At 40.0% G+C, this 19,746-nt stretch overlaps 1 protein-coding gene across 1 annotated transcript in view; it reads right to left on the reverse strand.

The window, feature by feature from the left end:
- Positions 1–19,746, reverse strand: part of Grm3 (glutamate metabotropic receptor 3) — a 218,560-nt gene that overhangs the window by 13,784 nt on the left and 185,030 nt on the right. Inside the window, exons 4-5 of the mRNA XM_042272706.2 lie at positions 8,207–9,273; positions 715–889 (exon numbers count right to left, since the gene is read on the reverse strand). Coding sequence (XP_042128640.1) covers positions 715–889; positions 8,207–9,273 — 1,242 coding nt within the window. The remainder of the gene's footprint in view (positions 1–714; positions 890–8,206; positions 9,274–19,746) is intronic.

Here is a 19,746-nt window from a genome sequence, read left to right on the forward strand (position 1 = left end):
AACCATGTTCACATAGCCCTTCAACTGTTCTCAGCGATAAATCATTGTGTCAACGAATCAGGAAGATCTGTTCTAGCACTTTCCCAAGTCCTGTCCTGGGATGTTAGTTGGATTTTTACCGTGGTTAAATTTATAAAGGGATAAGCAAGTGTCCTCATTGAGAAGATTTAGCTCCAAGTCTCTCTCCAATTCTATCCTTAGCTTCCCCTTGTTAATAGACATGTTTGAACTTTTGAAAAGAGTGGTTTCTGCTGGTAGCCTTTCCTCCTGATGAGCATTGCTTGCACTTTTCATGCAGTATCTTCAGCATGTGTGTGACTCTGAACATTCTTTAGAGAACACCGCCCTCTGGTCACTGAGCAAAGTAAGGCAGGTGCAACTCAGTGACTCTCCTAAGGCAACTCGGGATTATTGCAAAATGATTAGAAGGCTGGTCCTACGGAGACATAACCTGGTCAAAAAGCTTAATTGAATTAATAGTTTGAATGTCTGTCTTCCCTGACAGACACTACCTGGTGCCAAAACAGAATGTTGAATCTTCTGCTCTGAACTGTATCCTTAGCACATAGTTCAATCTGATACACATTCTAATTTACTTTGCATATTAGAACTCATAAGCACTAATCTGAGATTCTTTATGGGGACAGGCATGCTTCCTTGAGCCCTGCTGTCCTGGTTCCCCACAAATGAATCAGTGTTTAGTTCCATACTTACACTGAGAGTATGTGGTGGCAGTTCCGCTGACACTGAACCTGTTGAGGTGAAGTCTGTGTGTGACCACGTTCTTCTGGGGTTGGAACAGGACAATGTGTACCTTGGGGGCAAACAAACAGCCCAAGACCACGAAACCACTCAAGCTAACGGAGATGCACATCGTAGTTGTCTGCACCTACAAGAAAGGTTGGCTAAGTGAGTGTTAAGCTATAAATTCCATCATGTAGTCAGCTAAAGAGAACATTGAGACAAGTCCAAGTTAGAAAAGGACAATAATTGGCCATAACTGTTCTTATCATAGCTAAGTCTATGTGCTAATTATATTGGATCTTCTGTGTTTGGGATATTCATGAAAACATTGTTTAGGATTTCAAAGCAAGCATCATTTGTGTGGGTTGCTTCTGACTGCTTGCCAAGACTTCACATAGATTTTTCTGGTTTTCTTTATATTTGTATAATGATATTTATGCAGAGCCAGTGAAGTTGGAATCTTAAATAGGAAAACATAAATATTCAGTGTGAAAGGACTAGATTGCGGGAGGTTATCATCAATGAACTTGGCTTGTTTAAAGTTCCCTTGTCCAGTTCCTTCAGTAAGTCACATGATTAAAAGTCTGTGTTTAATCTACAACTCTCTGTTCTATTTTATACCAGCAGTCCCTATGGCCCTGACTTTATCTTCAAACTTTTAGTAACATTTGACATCAGTAATCATTTCCTTATTTGGCTTCCTAGACATATCCCTTGCTAGACTGGGTGATTGTTCCTGGTTTTAATGATATTTTCTATCTGAACTTTAAGGTCTGGGGTGTCTTAGACCTCAGGTTTTTAATATCTTCCCTCATCATTAAGTTCTCGTGAGTTAGATACCTGCTATATTGTTTATATTCAGATATTTACTAGTTCTGTATGCTTCCATATTTACATATTTATCATACATTTACATATCCATACATATTCAACTATCACTAGCACACATTATGTTTAATATTAATAGGAATAAAGGAAGTACATGCAACCTAAGCTTGACCTTTCCTAAATGTTTCAGTCTGAGAAACACCAAATGTTTAAAAAAAAATTGGGAGTCATCTTTGATTTTTTCCACTGTTATTAAACTCATTCTTCCAATCCATTAACAACTTCTGTTGGGAGATAATTCTGTGAAGGTCTCCTATTTCTACATATCTTATAAGCAAAAGCTCTAGCTGCCTCTGTTCTGAACTTGCTTTTCATGAATGTTCACACAAAGAGCTTTGATATAGATAGAGTCTATTTCTAGTGCCAGAGGTCATTGTTCATCTGTATGAGAAATGAGGCTCAGAGGCCGCTGCTGCACATGCTCAGTCTGGTTATTGCTATTACTGCTGTTGATGTCAATCACAGCCTCTTTTAGGTTTGTTTGTTTGTTTGTTTGTTTTCTTTTTCCTTTTGTCATCAGCAACGAAGCTGGTGTGATAACTTGTTATCTAATAAGTAGAATAAAAATCTCATCTCAGACACTGTAGTCTTTGACAGTTTTGGCAGTAAGGATGGAGTTCTAACCAAGATAGGCTTTTAAAGAAAGGAAGTGTGAGGGTCTCAAGGGCCAAAGAAACTCCATAAAAACCAAGAACAAACTTGTTAGCAAAGCGGTATGGTCAACCTGACATACTTGAACAGCACTCTATTCATTGCTTATGAAATGGGAGGATCTGGCCAGGGGCTTGTGGTGCCCAGCACTTGGGAGGCAGAAGCAGGTGGATCTCAGTGAATGTGAGGCCAGCCTGGTCTACAAAGCAAATTCCAGGACAGCCAGGGCTGCTACACCAAGAAACCCGGTCTCAAAAAACCAAAAAAAAAAAAAAAAAAACACACAAACAAACAAAAACAAACCAAACCCAAAAACCACCACCACCAACAACAACAACAAAAAATCTCAGTAAATGGGAGGATTTGGAGAGGGGATTGGATGTTGGGTTATAGCAAAAGGGTTGAAAGAGCAGCCAGTCTGGGGCTCTGATTGTTTCTGAGTCTTTCTGGCACTGGATAGGGTGTGTTTCTTCACAACAGAAGTCAAGTCCATTTGATACTAACAACAATATTAAATTTGTTCTGATTGGGCAGAAAGTTCTACTTCTTTTCACATAGAAGTTGTGGGGGTTTGAACCTCACTAATCAGGAGAAGAAGAGAGGGACCTGCAGGGAGGCAAAAAATGGTGGAGGGTCATCTGAGTTTTGGCTGGTTTCCTTGAGAAGCTGAGGGTACAGGGCACTTGGTTCTGTGTGTACAGGACACTTGGTACTTGTGGGAACAGGGCACTTGGTAATTTTGGGTACAGGGCACTTGGTACTTGTGGGTACAGGGCACTTGGTAATTGTGGGTACAGGGCACTTGGTACTTGTGAGTACAGGGCACTTGGTACTTGTGGGAACAGGGCACTTGGTACTTGTGAGTAAAGGGCAGTTGGTACTGTATGTACAGCACACTTGGTACTGTGTGTACAACACACTTGGTACTTGTGGGTACAGGGCACTTGGTACTTGTGGGAACAGGGCACTTGGTACTTGTGGGAACAGGGCACTTGGTACTTGTTACAGATGGAAGGCCACAGAGGGCTCTCTCAAGACTCATCCCTTAAAGCTAACTTTTCAAATTGACAAAAGTTTCAATCTTTGCAGTGGAATCTGGACACAGAAAGGAGCTTTGGTCTACTTGAATACTTTTCCCCGGGACAGGGAAACTCTAGGATATCCACAGACGAGGCACTCATTGGCATTTGTGCTCTTACCTGGGTTGGGTTTATTCTTTTTATTTTTTCTCTTTAAAAATTATTTATTTTTTATTCTTTGTCAGTTAATCCATGTACGTAAGTATTTACTCTTCTTCCAGTGTATTTCCTGGCCTTGTTTGCCTTCCCTCTTCTACTGAGGCTTTAAACAAGTGTCTTCCTACTCTCGTGTCTTTGTTGTGTGTGACACACGTAGTTTACGTAGAATAGCCTATATGCACAGGGGTGGAAGACGATTTACTGGACTCCAAACAGCTTTTCAGTGGTTACACCATTGAAGAAAGCAACAAGTCTTCTCCCAGCGGCCACTGGCTGTCAGCAGACCCTCTCCTAGGTTTGTGCAGGTCATGTGCAGACAACCACAGCTGCAATGAGTTCACGGTTGTACTGGTTCTATGTCCAAAAGTCAGTGTTTTGTAGCGCATTCCTCACACTCTGGCTCTTAAATATTGTCTATTGTCTTCCTCTTTTCCACAATGTGTTCTGAGTCTTGGTGTGTGTATATGTGTGTGTGTGTGTGTGTGTGTGTGTGTGTGTGTGTGTGTATGTGTGTGTGTGTATGTGTGTGTGTGTGTGTGTGTGTGTGTGTGTGTGTGTAATAGATGTCCCATTTAGACCCCAGCATTCCACAGTCACTCATTCTCTCCACTTTGCCCAGTTGTGAGTCTCTGCATAGCCATCACCTATTGAAAGAAGCAGGGTCTCTGAGGAGGTCTGAGAGCTACAATAATCCATAGGTATAAAGATAAGTGTTCAGAGAGTAGCTTGATACTATGTCCATTTAGCAAAAAATAGTAATAAGTTCACCTGGAGACCTATGATCTCTCCAGCCATGCATTCTTGGCCAAGTTTCCAGTACCAGGCATGAGTTCCTTCTTGTGGAGTGAGCCTTAAATCTGAATGGTATCCTGCATAGGAGATAATGCTCCTGGAAGCTATAGGTTATTAAATCAAAATCTCAGTGACAGATGTGGGATACCTATCTCCCTTTGAATTACTGGTCAAGGAAATCTCAGACATAGCAACACAAGCTATTGCTATTACTCTTGGCTTCTCACCAGGACTAAGACTCTATTGCTGGTGATGGGCATGCAGAAATGAAGCCAGAACTGCCCTAGAAGCCACATTCCTGCTGGCTAGCTTTTGTCATTCCTGAAGCTGCTCTTCAGGCTTCTGGGAGAAAAGTTACCAATGGAAAGTTATGACACTGTTGTCTTCTTTCTTTTTTTATATAGGGCATTGCCATGTAGATTAGACTCCCAGACCCCACTCTCAGCCTGCCTCAGCCTCCCTAGTGCTGGCATTCCGGGCATGTACCACCAGGGCTGGGCCAATGGTAAGGCCCTTATTTTAGATGCAAATTGAAGGGGATACTGAAACTCAGTCATTAAGTGAAATTATATTTTAATGCTATATTTTTTAATTTTTACTTATTTATGTATTTTTTTTGGGGGGGGGAGGTATGAGTGCTCTGTCTGCATGCATGCCTGCAGGCCAGAAGAGGGCATCAGATCCCATTATAGATGGTTGTGAGCTACCACGTGGTTGCTGGGAATTGAACTCATGACCTCTGGAAGAGTAAGCAGTGCTCCTAACCACTGAGCCATCTCTCTAGTCCTTAATGCCATATTTTTAAAATCAGAAGTAATGGTAAAATTTGCGATGAGGACAGTCCTAATAATTAAACCAGGAGTGGGCTCATTAACAATGTCGTGCTTTGGTTTATCTAATCAAGTCAGCAGAGTTGGGCCTGTCTCAATCAGGACACATCCAGGTGCCCCTGAGCCCAGTGTGCAGTGCTTTCTAGAAACTGGAACCTGGGGTCCTGCACAGATGCTGGCACCAGCTGCTGCTGTGGTTGTGATGAAGTCCTTTGCATCGGAATCAGTAGTCACATGTGCTCTGCCTTGTCCCTGGCACTGTGGCAGGTTACTTTGGTAGATTGCAGACAGTATAAAGCCTTTCAGAATTCTGGACGGTTTCTGTGTTCACGTCTAACCTCCTTAAATGTTAAAACACTTGCAGTGGCCACAGCCTCTGTCCCACCAAGCAGGCTGACTGCTGTTGCTCTTGCCTTTGCTTTCTGCTTTATAGTATGAGACCGTGATCATTCACCTAAAAATCTTCCAATGGTTTCCTTTTCAATAGAAAATAAAATTTATATTTGTTTCTGTGTCCTACAGAGCCCTACATGATTTAGCTCCCCAGCCAACCTCTTAGATCAAACAACTCTTGCATTTATGTATTAAACTGTAGCTGCCCATGCCTTTCTACCCTAACACATTTCTGCATGAGAGTATTGGTGCTTGTGGTTTCTTCTGCCTGGCTTATAGAACTTGGAAGTTTGGCTGCTTCTCACTTTACAGTACACATTGTGCAGTGGGCATCAGCAAAATGATGGTGACAGTTCTTTAAAAAATAATTCATGATTTGACATATGTATGTTTAAATTTTAGGATTATCAACATGAGGAAATTTGGATTTTACTGTATTTGAACTTTGTTAGAATTCTAGAGTCACATCTGTAATCTGCCTTCTTTCACAGTTGCCCTATTTACCATATGACTTCTATAGTGTAGTGACACTTCTGGTGTCTTCAGATAATTCTATCTAGTTAGTACTCTACTGTATTGTTTTCATACAAGGGACAAACTCAAGTTTTTGTGCATGAGAGGTAAATACTAACTTCTCCAAAAAGATCAGAATTATATAATGTTATTATGTTTACTTTTGGTAACATTTTCTGCTTTACTTTATAAAGCAAGTAGCTCTTCTGAGGATGAAAAGTTGAAACTCAGATGTCCAGGGCAATGTAATTACCATTGCACTGATTCTCATTCCCAGTACTCTAAAGCAGGTTCACTAAGGACAGTATAGTAACAACACTGAAAAAAATCAGTTGTCCACACTCATCCATGGGATGAGTGTAAATATAAGGACAACAGTTGGGATTGGGGGCTTTAAAAATATCAACAATACTTCTCTATTTAATTCTGAAACTCTGACTATTCAAACTCTTTTGTGGCTTACATATTTTGCCTTTGATTTTGCCTATCAAATTATGATACTATCTCTTTTAAAGATGTTTAATTTTTTATATGTTGTCTTAAAGTACTAAGCATTAAAAATATCTAACCATTATTCTAACATTGAACTTATGTTCCTTATTTGTACTGAATATTACTGCATGCAGTCCATAGATTTCACTCATATAGTTGTGAATTGTTTGAATTAGAGACAGTCGCCTTTGTCAGGCTCTTAACCTGTGCTTTAGTTTTTTCTTCCTTTAAAACATTATTTTACTTGGTGGAAATTACATATATTTTTAAAGCATATTACATATGTATTTTAAAACAGTGAATTAATTTTCTTATATCATATTGAAGTTATTCATGGTGCATGTATATGTATATAACATGTATTGCAATCTGAAAACATTGTAGAAATGATAAATCAAATTAATAAGCACATGTTACTTCACATACTTACCTTTTTGTGGGGAGAACAAATGAAATATACTTTTTTATACTCTCAAGAATGCAATCTATTGCTATTAATAATATTCACTGTGATGTGCCATAGACACCTTGAAGGTGTTGTGTTTGTTTGCTTGTTTGTTCTTTCCCTGTCTGAGGTTTGGGATTTACTGTGCCCTCCTTTTGAGGTGCAATTTCCTAGATTTGGGGTGATGTAAGTACTGGTAAACAGAAGATTTGGGAATGGTTATTACCTATGGACTACATCATTTTGTGAAATCATGGTATAACAGGGAAACAGGCTTGTGGATAACTGATCTATGATGACCTAAAAAATAGAGATAATAAAAACCAACTGCCAGAAAGGCGTGTGTGTGTGTGTGTGTGTGTGTGTGTGTGTGTGTGTGTGTGTGTGTGTGTGTGTGAAATCTTATTACTCACTGAAGACACTACAGTTAGAATTAGTAAAGCAAAATCAACTTATAAATGGCTCAACAACCTGGGAAATTATGATAGGATGATGACATTTTCCCCATAAGATATGGTAATTATATGGAAGTCCATAAATTTGAACTCTATAAATAATGACTTAATTAGGCTACTCATACACGTGTAATAAAGTTTTTGTCAGCTCAATGGCACATAGACATGCACAATTATACACAGTATATTTGTGTATATATAACTAAAGGCTTAGAAAAGGCACAGTGGATTGTGCTTTAATCCATCACAGGGAAGTAATGAAGCATGAATAAAAGTTTTAGATCTTTATTCTGATCTTGACTTAATGTTACAATTGTACTTTAATTTATAGATCCATCTATTACAGACGTCCTCTTGTGTCTAATTTCAAGTATTCTCGTTAGGGTTTTAGTGATGAAGTCTCATTCTCTTGTCAATTGCCTTTTAAATTTAATTAAGATGGTTTTGCGTGTGTATATTATGTTTTATTCCTCACTGGATTATCAACAACTTGAATGACCCATCAGTTATATCCTTGTTCCCCTCTGTGCCTGGCACAGTGCTCTGAACAAATTAAACACTAATTGAATGTCTTAAAGCATAGTGAATTAATTTCCTCATATCATATTGAAGTTAATCATGGCATTGTAATTATTTGATTCATTCCTGAGATGAAATTAAAGGAGTCTTCACTAACTCCTACCCAACAAAACATTGACAGATGAAAAGAACAAAGGAAAGAAGCAAGCCAAATGGAAGAAAAAAAGGAAGCAGTTAAAGACTTACTCTGTAGTCACTGGATGTCACGTAAAATATAGGGAGGAATGCCAACCAGATGATGCAGGTGGTGTACATGGTGAAGCCTATGAACTTGGCTTCATTGAAGTTTTCAGGACACTTCCTTGTTTTGAAGGCATACACAGTGCATAGAATCACCAGAACCACATCGTAGGTCAGAGAGATCAACATGCTGGAATCTTTGACATTGCATTTTAGGATGACTGTTTCCCGCTTCTCTGGAAGGGTATATCTTCTGGTGCCTGGAGCCTCCAGGATAAGCCACACCGACACCATCACAATTTGTACCAGTATCAAACCCAGGCAGATAAAAACCTGAGAACTGGGGCTGATGAATTTTGGCCTCTGAGCGCCATTCTTGACACCATCAAAGATGCGAGCAATGCAGTTTGTCTTGGTCAGGAGAGCTGAGTAACAGATGGCAAAGGAGGTCCCCAGCCCAAGCCGGCGCAACGCACAGATGACAGGTGATGGCTTAGCAATGAAGAAGAATGTCATGCCATAGGACAGGCTAACTCCAAACAGCAAGATGTAGCACAGTTCCCGGCCTGATGCTTTGACCAAGGGTGTGTTGTTGTGCTTGATAAAGACCGTTATAACTATGCACGTACACATAAAACCCAGGCAGGCAATGGTGACTGGGCCTATTGCCCAGGCATCTTCCCATTTGATGTAATCCTCTGGAAGGTTGTAGCATCCAGATAGGTCAGCAGTGGGCCACTGGCCAGGCCCACAATCCATACAGGTGAACTCATCAACCAAGTATTCGTAGGGCTCACAGGGGATGCAGATCCAGCAGCAGACATCCCCTGGCTGCATATTCTTCATTTCATTGGGGGCACAGGGGTCACTGCACTGGGAAGTGGGGATTGAGTTCCGGGACCAGTGGATAGAGTCCACGTCTAGAGATAAAGTTTCTGCCCAGTGGCCCACCTTCAAGTAGGAATACTTTCCACCTATGTGCTGGAAGTTGAACACGTTGTATCTTCCCATCCCGTCTCCGAAAGTGTCAAACTTCACAATGCTGTCTGCTCCTTTATTTGGGTTGAATGGAGCTTTGATACCCAGAATGGAAGAAAAGAAAAGAACACTTGTTTAGGTGTCTCATATGTCATCAGTCAATTCCATTTGCCGTACACTCAGCAGAACTGAAGTCACAGGGACGAGAGAGACCAAGGCTGCCATAGTTTATGACTTACCAATGAAAGCCACACATCAAAAGCTTCCAGAGTGCTTATGCATTCATAAATTTACTCACTTCAGATTGCTGAGCGTCTAACGGGTGCCAAGTGTCAGTGATAATAATGAACGTAACTCAGTGCTACTTCAAGGGAGCGTGTTACAGAACAGAAAAGCATTGGCAAACACATAGTTGTACTCTGTGTGATGTGAAATGCTGTTTTCTTGAAAGCTTTGTTACAGGAATTGGGCAGAACTTTATGTCTCCTTTCATACTTTTATATATAATCACTAAAATTCTTACCATCTTAATTATTTTCATGACAATATAAAATTAATAGAAAATTTTTTTCTCCTTGAAATGAGATCTCAATGTAAATGTATAATACGTGCATTTTAACATTTCTGATGACTGGCATAGGAAAAAATTTGAAGTTTATTTATAGTCATTCTGTAGTTTTGGGCATACAGCTTTGCTGTGTAGCTCAGGCTAGCTTTAAACACACAGCAATTCTCTTACCTCAGCATCCTGAATGCTGGGGTTACAAGGATGTGTTGCCATGCTTGGTTAGATATCTTATACATACAATGAATGGTATGTAGGATATTTGCAAGTGGGCTTTACTTTAAGTATAGAGGGTGAGACGCTCTCAAACAATGGTATATTCCAGATCCTGTCCCTTTTCTCCATCTCTGGAAAGCCTTGGAGAGCAGCTGGTCTGAACATCTGAACTTCTTCTTCTTTCCCAACTATCATTGATGATGTGTCTACTGTGGCCACGAACGACTTCTAAAACAAGTTTCTATACAATTTATTCTTATTACATCTTGGTTTGTATTTAATAAATGTCTCAGAAGAATTACACTGAAGTAACAGAGCTCCATGGAGACTATGAACTGAGAAGGAAAACTTTCTCCTTAAGAATTTTTAATTTTAATTAAAATATAATTACATTATTTCCTCTTTCCCTTTCCTTTCTCAAACCTCTCTCATATCGTTTCATTGTCTCCCTTCAGCCTTTCCCATGTCCCTCCCCTACTTGCTCTGAAATCATGACCCCCTTTTCTTTGATTAGTGTTGTATTCTCTCTCTCTCTCTCTCTCTCTCTCTCTCTCTCTCTCTCTCTCTCTCTCTCTCTCTCACACACACACACACACACACACACAAAACCTGCATTGCATGTATGTATATGAATTCTGGGCTGACCACTTGGTATTGACTACCCAATTAGGGGGCTCATCTCTGAAAGACTAATTCTATCTCTCTCAGCAGTCAATCATCAGTTAGTTGCCTGTGGTTCTTTGTCTGTGGGTGAGGCCCATTAAAATTTCCTCTTTTCATGTTAGCTTGCCTCTTTGGTGTTGTTATTATTTAGTTCTTGTTTAGATAGACATTGTTGCGGGATCATGGATGTAGTTCCCTGTCATATGTTGGCGACATAACCTCATACAGCAGACTTCTGGTCCCCTGACTCTTGCAGTCTTTCTGTCCACTCTTCTGTGATATTCCCCGAGTCTTAGGTGTGCAGGGACTGTGTTGAAGAGGGAAATTTTACTCAGTTTACAGCTTCTTATCTAGCCTGCTTTCCTCTCCACTACATTTACTTGCTCTCTTGTAGTAATTACTATGTAACTGTCTTCAAGATGCAGCGGAAGACTGAATTTTCATTTGGGATCAGACTCGGTCAGTGACTGTGTGATCTTTATTTTTATTCCACTTTTGCTGGTCTGTTGTGTACTTCCCATTCCCATGTTAGTTTCTACTTTTCCTTAGGAGAAGAATGTCACTGTCTGGGTGATTCATAGACATACATCATTGTGGTTGAATTATGACTAGCATGATACTTATGGGCATGTAGAGAAATAAGACAGTAGAATAAGATATTCATAAGTAGACCTACTACATTCTAATAAATGCTAAAAGTGGTATCTCAAACAAGTGAAGATATTACATATACATTATTAGGTAACTGTTCACTCAACTGAAAAAAAAAAGAATTTTTCTGTATCTCATTACTTATGCCCAGATAAATTTTGAAAGGATCAAAGTTTAGTGTGGGAAAATCAAAGGCATAGGAGTTCTAGAAATAAAAAGAGCATATTAATATCAGAGTGAGAAAAATCCTGTTTAAAGGCTACTGAGAAATGAAAAACAAACACACAAAAACCCAAACCAAAACAATATAAAAAGCTGGGCATCCTGGTGGTTTGCAATCTCAGTGCTGGGAAGGGGAGACAGGATGATCCGTGGAGCTCACTGGTTAGGTAGCCTAGCTTAGTGGGTGATCCCCAGGTCTCAGGGAGAATATCTGCCTTAAATAACAAGGTGGGTGGTTATTGATGAATCCTGGTTGATCTTTGGCTTCCACACACATGCATGTATATCCGCATATACACATGCACCCCACACATGTGCACACATACAACGTTCCAAAACCAATAAACATGGACAACATCGGAGCGTAAGTGAGAAATGATACTGCAACCTTCAACTGGTATTGAGATAATGTACAAATTTCCAATATAAAATGGATCTTAATAACCCTTAGAAAATGTTCCAATGATATGAACACTTATTTTAACATAAGGAAAAATCTAATTTTTTAAACATATGAAAATACATTCAACATTAGTCAAATTACAGAAAAATGCAAACTTCCAAAGGCTGAATAATAGTCCTTCAAAGAGTTTCACAGACCTAATACCAAGACCCTGATTGTGTTATGCCAGACAACAAGAATAAGTTAAAGTTGGAATTAAAATTGCTTTTAGCTGACTTAATGTCATCTTGCTTTATATGGGTGAGCCCAGAGTTACTGACACAGGTCAGAAATGCTGGAGAAGGATCAAAGGTGCCAGGTTCTGGTTTCTGGGTGAAGATGGAGCTCACTACTGTTGGCTCTAAAGGAGCTGCCAACATAGGTGGGCAGTAAAAACTGCAAAGGAAATAAAATGGGTCCTTCAGTGGGGCCTTCAAGAGAAAATGCAGCCCTGCCAACACACTGATTTTACACCAGTGAAATCCATTTAGACATCTGGCCTCCAGAACCATCAGAAATAAAATTAGGTAGCTTTGAAATACAGTAGAGGGGTCTTGATCAGGTTCGTTTTCTCTACCAGTTAAAGAATTAAAAGGCAGGAAAAATCTTGAGCGCAACAGGTAGGAGCGGAGAAATCTCAAACAGTGTAGAAGGCAGCAGACAGAATCAGCTGTCCAAAGGAGTTGGGGGACGGGGGGGGGGGGGGCCGCAAAGAAACACACATGCAGCAGACTCACAGAGAAAAGAGCCTCTGCAAATCAGAGTGGAGCTTGGAAATCTCAGAAATCCAGTCTCTTCTTGAAGGCTGAGGATCTGTAAAGCCTTGAAAGGTTTTCCTCCCTAATTAAGGGTTGGTCAGTTTGCAGAAATATGGAAAGACTGGTTGGGCAGCAACTATTGTGTAATGGATCCTGATCTGGCCTTGAATGTACTGAGTTTATCAGGAGAGGGCATGTTGGAGGGAGAAAAAAACTCAGGGCGTTTGTTTTAAGCTGCCAGGCTTTTTTGTCTTAGGTCAGAAGGGTGAGGAAGAAGCCGACCATCTTGGAAGGTCACCACCTTTATTACCTAGCCTTGGCCCTTCTCCCCTACATCTGCCTACCAGAGAGTCTAATTCACAGTCTCTCCAAATCACCAATTTTGTGGTGATTTGTTTCAGTAGTAATAGGAAACCAATACACACAGTAAAATCATTTCTCTCTTGTAACATGCTCTACTAATAAGGCTGTACGTGGGTGCACTCTCTTGTCATGCTTTTGTGTATAAGAATTAGTATACTTCTAAAGGAGGACAACTAGTCAGAAATTTTTTCAAAATTACAGATGTATCCAAGTTTTGGCTAGGCAGTTTCCATTGGTGGAATGTATTCTACAGATCAGTTAGGCTATGTGTTTACTGAAGTATTATTTATAACAGAAAAAATGACTCAGTCATCACCAGTTGGGTTCATTAACAACAAATAAAATATTACACAGATGTGAGAAGAATGAGGACATGTATGCCCTGTGTAGTATGGACATATTAGAAAGGAAACCTAAAAGCTGCATTGTTTTGTATGAAAAACAAAATATTTGATCAGCTATGTTTTATGGGAGTGGGGACCATAAAGTTATCTGCTCCTTTTTTCTATGCATAGAGGAGCTCGAGAATGATAACTAAGAACAGTGGCTATGTTGGCCAGGAGATGGAAAGTAAACAGATTGGTGGCAAAGATAGGGGGTATATTTTTATTTTACAGTTTAGATTTTTAATAACATGGTTGCATTACCTATTCATATATGCTCTGTAATCACAAATATGATATCTATGAGACAGGTGGGAAAGCCTTCAAAAGGGATGTTCAGAGATCAAGAATCAACTTTTACTAGTGAGAGACTCTGCTTCAAAAATGCACAGTGGACAGCTCCTGAGGCATGGCACCTAAGGATCTGGACTCCACACATGTGCACCCCCACACACCTGTGCCTGAGTATATACAAACACACAGAGAATCAGCTTTGTGAAATGATATAGCAAAAACAGAAATTCAGTGTAAGTACTGAAAGATGAATATAAGAAAATTCTCAGAGTTTGGTCAAAATGTTATGAGGAAAGAAGGGGGTATAATAAAAAATGGATCACTTTGTTTTCCAGCAAAGAAGTGCCCACGTGTGGATGGTGGACTGTGTTCGGAGAAAGTGAGGGAAGGTACTTTTGTTCTTCTTTTTAAGTGTGCTGTATTCACATAAATATGTACAGATTTAATTTGGATAAGAAGTTATACAACTAAATAGAACAGTCAAGGAAGATCAGACAAAAAACACTTAAAAGGTAAATAGTTTGGAAAATAATGAAAGTATTTCAGCAAGTCTTTGAAAATGTGTGGTGACTAAACAAATGATACTTTTTTGTGGATTTTTCTTTGTGTATGTATGCTCATGTATGTGTATGTATGTGCATATATATATGCATGTTTGTGTATACGTATTTATGCATGTATGGAGGCCAGAGGTAGAGAGCAGTGATCTCCCTTAATTCCTCTCCATCATATATTTTGAGATAGGATCTCTCCCTGACCCTGGAGCCAGCAGTTTGGGGATTCTCCTGATTCTGTCTCCCTAACACTAGGATTATAGCTCTGAGATTACAAGTGTGCTGAATTGTGGGGGTTGAACCCAGACTATTATGCTTGCATAATTAATACTTTACTGACTAAACTATCTCCCTAGTAGAAATTGTTCCCTAATAAAAATTCACCTTTTACCAAATTTGTTAAACTATAAAATATATAACAAAATATAGTATAATGTCTAAATTCTTTAACCATAAAAACACCTTAAGGTCCTTCAAATGAATACTTTATAAACCCCAACAAATTTATTGTCAGAAGCACCCTGATTTTTAGTTTGAAATACACAATGCTACGTTTGTGCTAGAATGAAAAAGAACAAAAGGAGATTCTAGAAGAAAAAGGTGAAGCATGTCCCTGAAGCATGAAGCCCTGTCCCGGAACCTTGGTTTCAAATACGACATTGGCCTGGGCAGTGAGACAAAGCAAACCCTTCCATACTAGTGACGTGCAGTGGCAGAACAGCTGAGGTCCGTGTATATGGATTCTGTCACCTTCCGATACAGTCAGAGTTACCTCCAGGTCAAATGACTCATGAGGGAGATAGTTAAGACCCAGTGAACTGGAACCACGATTATCTAACAATCAATTGCATAGTTCTCTAGTGTGGGAAAACTGGGGAGTTTGCTATTTCTCAAGTGGGATCTCACCAGGGGAGTAAGCACATTCGACATGGAAAAATAAATCATTTCACCCTTCATTGTATTGCAACAGCATGAGAGAATCCAGACTAAGCGGGGCAAAGAATAGCAAACAGGAAGATGGAATACTTTTTTTTTAAAGACTCACTGCCTTTTCCTGAGCCCAATCTCTAGCCCCCTCTCCCTCGAATGCTCCAAAGAGAGTCCTTCAGGTCAAGACAGTGGTTTTTGGAGTAGCTTGTTAGTCAACTAGTACTGAGCCGAGTTTAAAGTGAATTTACTTGTAAGTTTTAGTACCAAGGCAACCAGCCCTCCTAGGACCCATTTGATAGAGATGAGTCAAGTCTATTTCTTAGAAACATCACAGGGCAATAGTAAGAGAAAATTAAATTGGTTCATTCTCTCTCTCCCCCCCCCCCCCAGTACTCCAATTAAGGTAAGACAATAACAAGGCTCTTAGGAAGCCTTCAGTAAAGCAACATTGCCTTCACTGCTCAGGTTCACAATGGTAAATACTAATTAAGATCGCAAAAGCTACTGACAGCAGCGTGGCTCTGATTGTAAAACTGGAGCCTCACTAAGTGGCTGTGAACCTATCTGATGAGTTGCAGCAAAGACAATGTTAAGAAGAAGAAAATGCCATCTTCCTCCACAGACCATGGCAGAGGTCAGAGGCGAAGAAGCCAAACTCCTTTGGCTAGAGCAGACAAACTCTTTACAAACACCAGACAGCAAGAAGATTAGAAACAATGAAGGAGACCCTGGATGTCAGTAATTAACCTTCTGATGAGGAGCAGGAATGCTTTAGCCATTCTCATGGTTATCAGCCCAGTGGAGCAGCTGGGGTCCAGGGCCACTTTGTCCTGGACTCAGTCTACCATGTGGGGAATGTTCAACTAGACCCTAACATGGACTGTGAAAATGTCTGAGAAAAGACGCTGAGGCACAGTGGCTTTTGAATGGGACTTCCTTATCAGGTTTCCTGAAGAGTTAGCATGCCTGGGCTTCATGGAAGGCTTTCTTAGGCTTCCCCTATAGATTCCATAGCGCTGCCAAGACTGTATGAGCTTGATTCAGGAGGGAGCAATCTGATTGTAGACTAAGAATGAGAGTGAAGAGACAAGGCAGAGGAAAAGCAGGAGCAGGTACAGAAAGGTGGGAGCTCAGCCCCAAACTGAGGGCCGTCTCAGAGATCACCTACTAGGGTTATACTCATATAAGCTGTCAGTGGTCACTCACTGGTTAGAAGTGAGCTGAAGATGAGCTGATTCTACTGGCACACTTTTTCTACCCTTTCTACTGGACTCTTGTCCTTCTCATTTTGTAGATAGTGACCCCTTTGTGTCAGATTTAATGGGTGCTTAGTTATAAAATCCTTTCACTGAGATATAATAATATTGATATAAAGTATAAATTATTTCACTACAAGTGAACACACAACTATCACATCATGACTATTAAGATTTATATTTTCTCTTTCTTTGCCCCTGTCCCTATCACTCGACTCTCCTTTATACTCAAGGGCAGCCACCATCCTAATCTCTGATGTAAGTGTATCAGCATGCTAGAGCTGCTGTAACAAAATCAGCACAGTGGGTGGCTTGAAATTACAGATTTATTCTTTCACAGTCGTCTGAAGTCACGGGTTAGCAGGCTTGATTCCTCCGGAGGCTGTGAAGGGTACCCTGTTTCAGTTCTCTCTTCTGGGTGGGGTAACTCCCCTGAAATCTCATGTCTCTTTGCCTATAGATCCATCACTCAATTTTGAACATATGCAGTATTCTCTTCCTGTGTCTCTGTATTTGTGATCAGACTTTCCTTTCTATATAACTAGGAAATTCTAGGAAAACTAGCCATATTGGATTGGTGTCCACACTAATGAACTCATTTTAACTTAGGTAACTTCTCTCTTCCCAAATAAGGTCATATTCTGAGGAAGGAGCGTTGTAAACTTAGCCTAGCTTTTGGGAGGGAAAATGTAATTCATCCTCAACCACATGCTGTTTTTGCCTGATATTGAAGCTCATTTAAATGATGATATTGTAAAGTATTAGTTGGTACTGATTTTTCTTTTGGTTAAAATTTTGTGAGATTTATTCATGCATTGATGAGAAGATATAGTTAGTGCCTGCTATTTTATTCGTCTGAGGCTGGGTCTGATTACATAGCCCAAATTGGCCTTAAACTCACAATTCTGCTGGCTTAGCTGTCTGGGTGATACGATTTCAGATACACACCAGCATGCATGCCTGGCTGCTTGGTTCACTTAAGACGTTATCTAGTATTTTATCATATGATATGGTACGAATACGATTAAAATACATTGTATGCTTGCATGAAATTTTTTAAGTTTGAGTAGATGAGCAGATGATCTGAGAGATAATAAAGCTTCTATGGTTGTTCATGCTATTGAAAAAAAGAGGAAAAGGAGAGAATTCCAAACAGGATGCATTGATGAGGGAGTGATTGCTGAGGACAAGTAGGTCACAGTCTCAATGAGTCCTTGAGGACCCATTGGAGGAAGGGGAACTAGGGCATAATACCACAGCTCACTGGTCAGCTTGGATGGGACAACTTTTTTTGTCATTAATTGGTGGTTGCTACAGGAGTACTACTTCCAGGACATTTTTAACATGATATAGTTGTAGACAGAGGGTGCTACTATGACCTACAAAGTTCCTATAGAAAGTATCTGCAGGAAGACAGCCACAGAAGCTTTTATTAACAAATATTGAGGGCTGGTGAGATGGCTCAGCAGTTAAGAGCACTGACTGTTCTTCTTCCATACGACCTGGTTTGATTCTCAGCACCCACATGGCAGAGAACAGCCACCTGTAATACCAGTTCCAGAGCAAACACTTGGAAATATTGTTCTAGGAAGTGCCTTTTGCAGTCTCACCCATGTTTAAATTTGATTTGCAGAAATCATCTATCTATCTGCCAAGATCTATCTCTATATATCTACATATCATATATGTATCGTCTTCCTACCTACCTACCTACCTACCTACCTACCTACCTACCTATCTACCTATATGTCCATGTTATTTTGGACACAGTAATTTTTAAATATATTTTTGGCAAATACCTTTTGCCACTCTGTGGCTCACCTTTGTACTTAACAGCTATCTAATGAGCATAAGTTCTTAGTTTTAATTACAGTTAAATTTAAAAACTATGTCTCAACTTCTAATTTTCAAATCTTGATGACTAGAGATTTTGTCCTTCTATCTGACGTCTTTGATGGTTATGAATATCTAGTTCTCAAATATGAGGCTTTCAAGTGCTGAACACATTTCAGAAGAATGTATGTCATTATGCTGCCAAGCCCTCCTTTGTGCTGACAATGTGCTCTGTATTTCACTTTGAGGAAACTGATCACAGTGCATTGTAAGATTGTCACTGTGTGCTAGTCTCTTCACTGGATCCTAAACTTCTATAGAACAAAGAAAATGATTCATTCATCTTTGTACTCTCATTAGGCAATGCTGAGCACATAATAGGTTTTCATTAATTGTTTCCCAAACTGATCATTAAACTTACTAAAATAACCCCAGGGTCTTTAAAGTCATACTAATTTTGAATTATAACACAGACCAATGAAATATGAATCTGAGAAGAATTCTTGACACCTTTTTTATATTTTAAGCATTATTTATTTATTTATTTATTTGTGCGTGTATGTGTGTGTGTGTGTTTGCATGCACACACGTGTGTGGAGCTTAGATGACAACTTGTGGGAGTGGGTTCTCTCCTTCCAAATGCAGGTGCTGGGGAATGAGGTTTGGCGGGAAGCAGTTTTACGCTTTGACATATTATTTTGCAGTCCGTGAAAAGGTATAGGAGTGTAAGAACATCTTTCCACTGGCATCTTGTTAAAGGCTGGGGATGCTGTTGAATGTCTCACAAAATCCAACACACACTCTCATTATAAACAAGTATTGGCACCACAATACTAGAGATGTTTGCTCAGGACAATGCATGTCTTGGTTTCTAGATGTATTTTGGAAATTTTAATCCCTATTGTAAGTGGAAAATGGCTTTACCAAGTATTTTCCGAACGGTCTCACCATCTCAGCGTGACTTCCCTGTCGCTTCATCACTTCCTACAGAGCTGTCCCCAGCTTGCACATTTCCCCCATCTCCTGTGCTGTGGTCTTTCCCTCCTCACCCACAACCTCAGAGGAGTGAGTTCATTATACATTCCTCCGGCCTTCCCCACAGATCCCATTTCTCTTAGAGATTCGGGCCCCTCCTTTTCAAGCATTGGGAAACCATCACCAGCTGAACATCTCCAGTCAGATCCAAGAAAAGAAGCACACTCTTGTGTTGCAGGAGTGGGAGGCATCTAGCCTTTCAGAGCTGACACACAGCAGAGATGTCTGTTCCCAAAGAGAGCCTGGTGTAGTCTCTGTGGGGACTTCCCTCCCATGTGACTTCTAGCCCCAGCACAACACTGAGTGTCCAGGAACACAGGTGATGTTGTAACACACACCAATCATGTCAGCTTTCAAAGAGAAATTGAAAATTGAAGACAAACCTAATTGGTACTTATGATTT

The sequence above is a fragment of the Peromyscus maniculatus genome, chromosome 3 (assembly GCF_049852395.1).
Source record: "Peromyscus maniculatus bairdii isolate BWxNUB_F1_BW_parent chromosome 3, HU_Pman_BW_mat_3.1, whole genome shotgun sequence".
In the NCBI taxonomy this organism is placed as follows: Eukaryota; Metazoa; Chordata; class Mammalia; order Rodentia; family Cricetidae; genus Peromyscus; species Peromyscus maniculatus.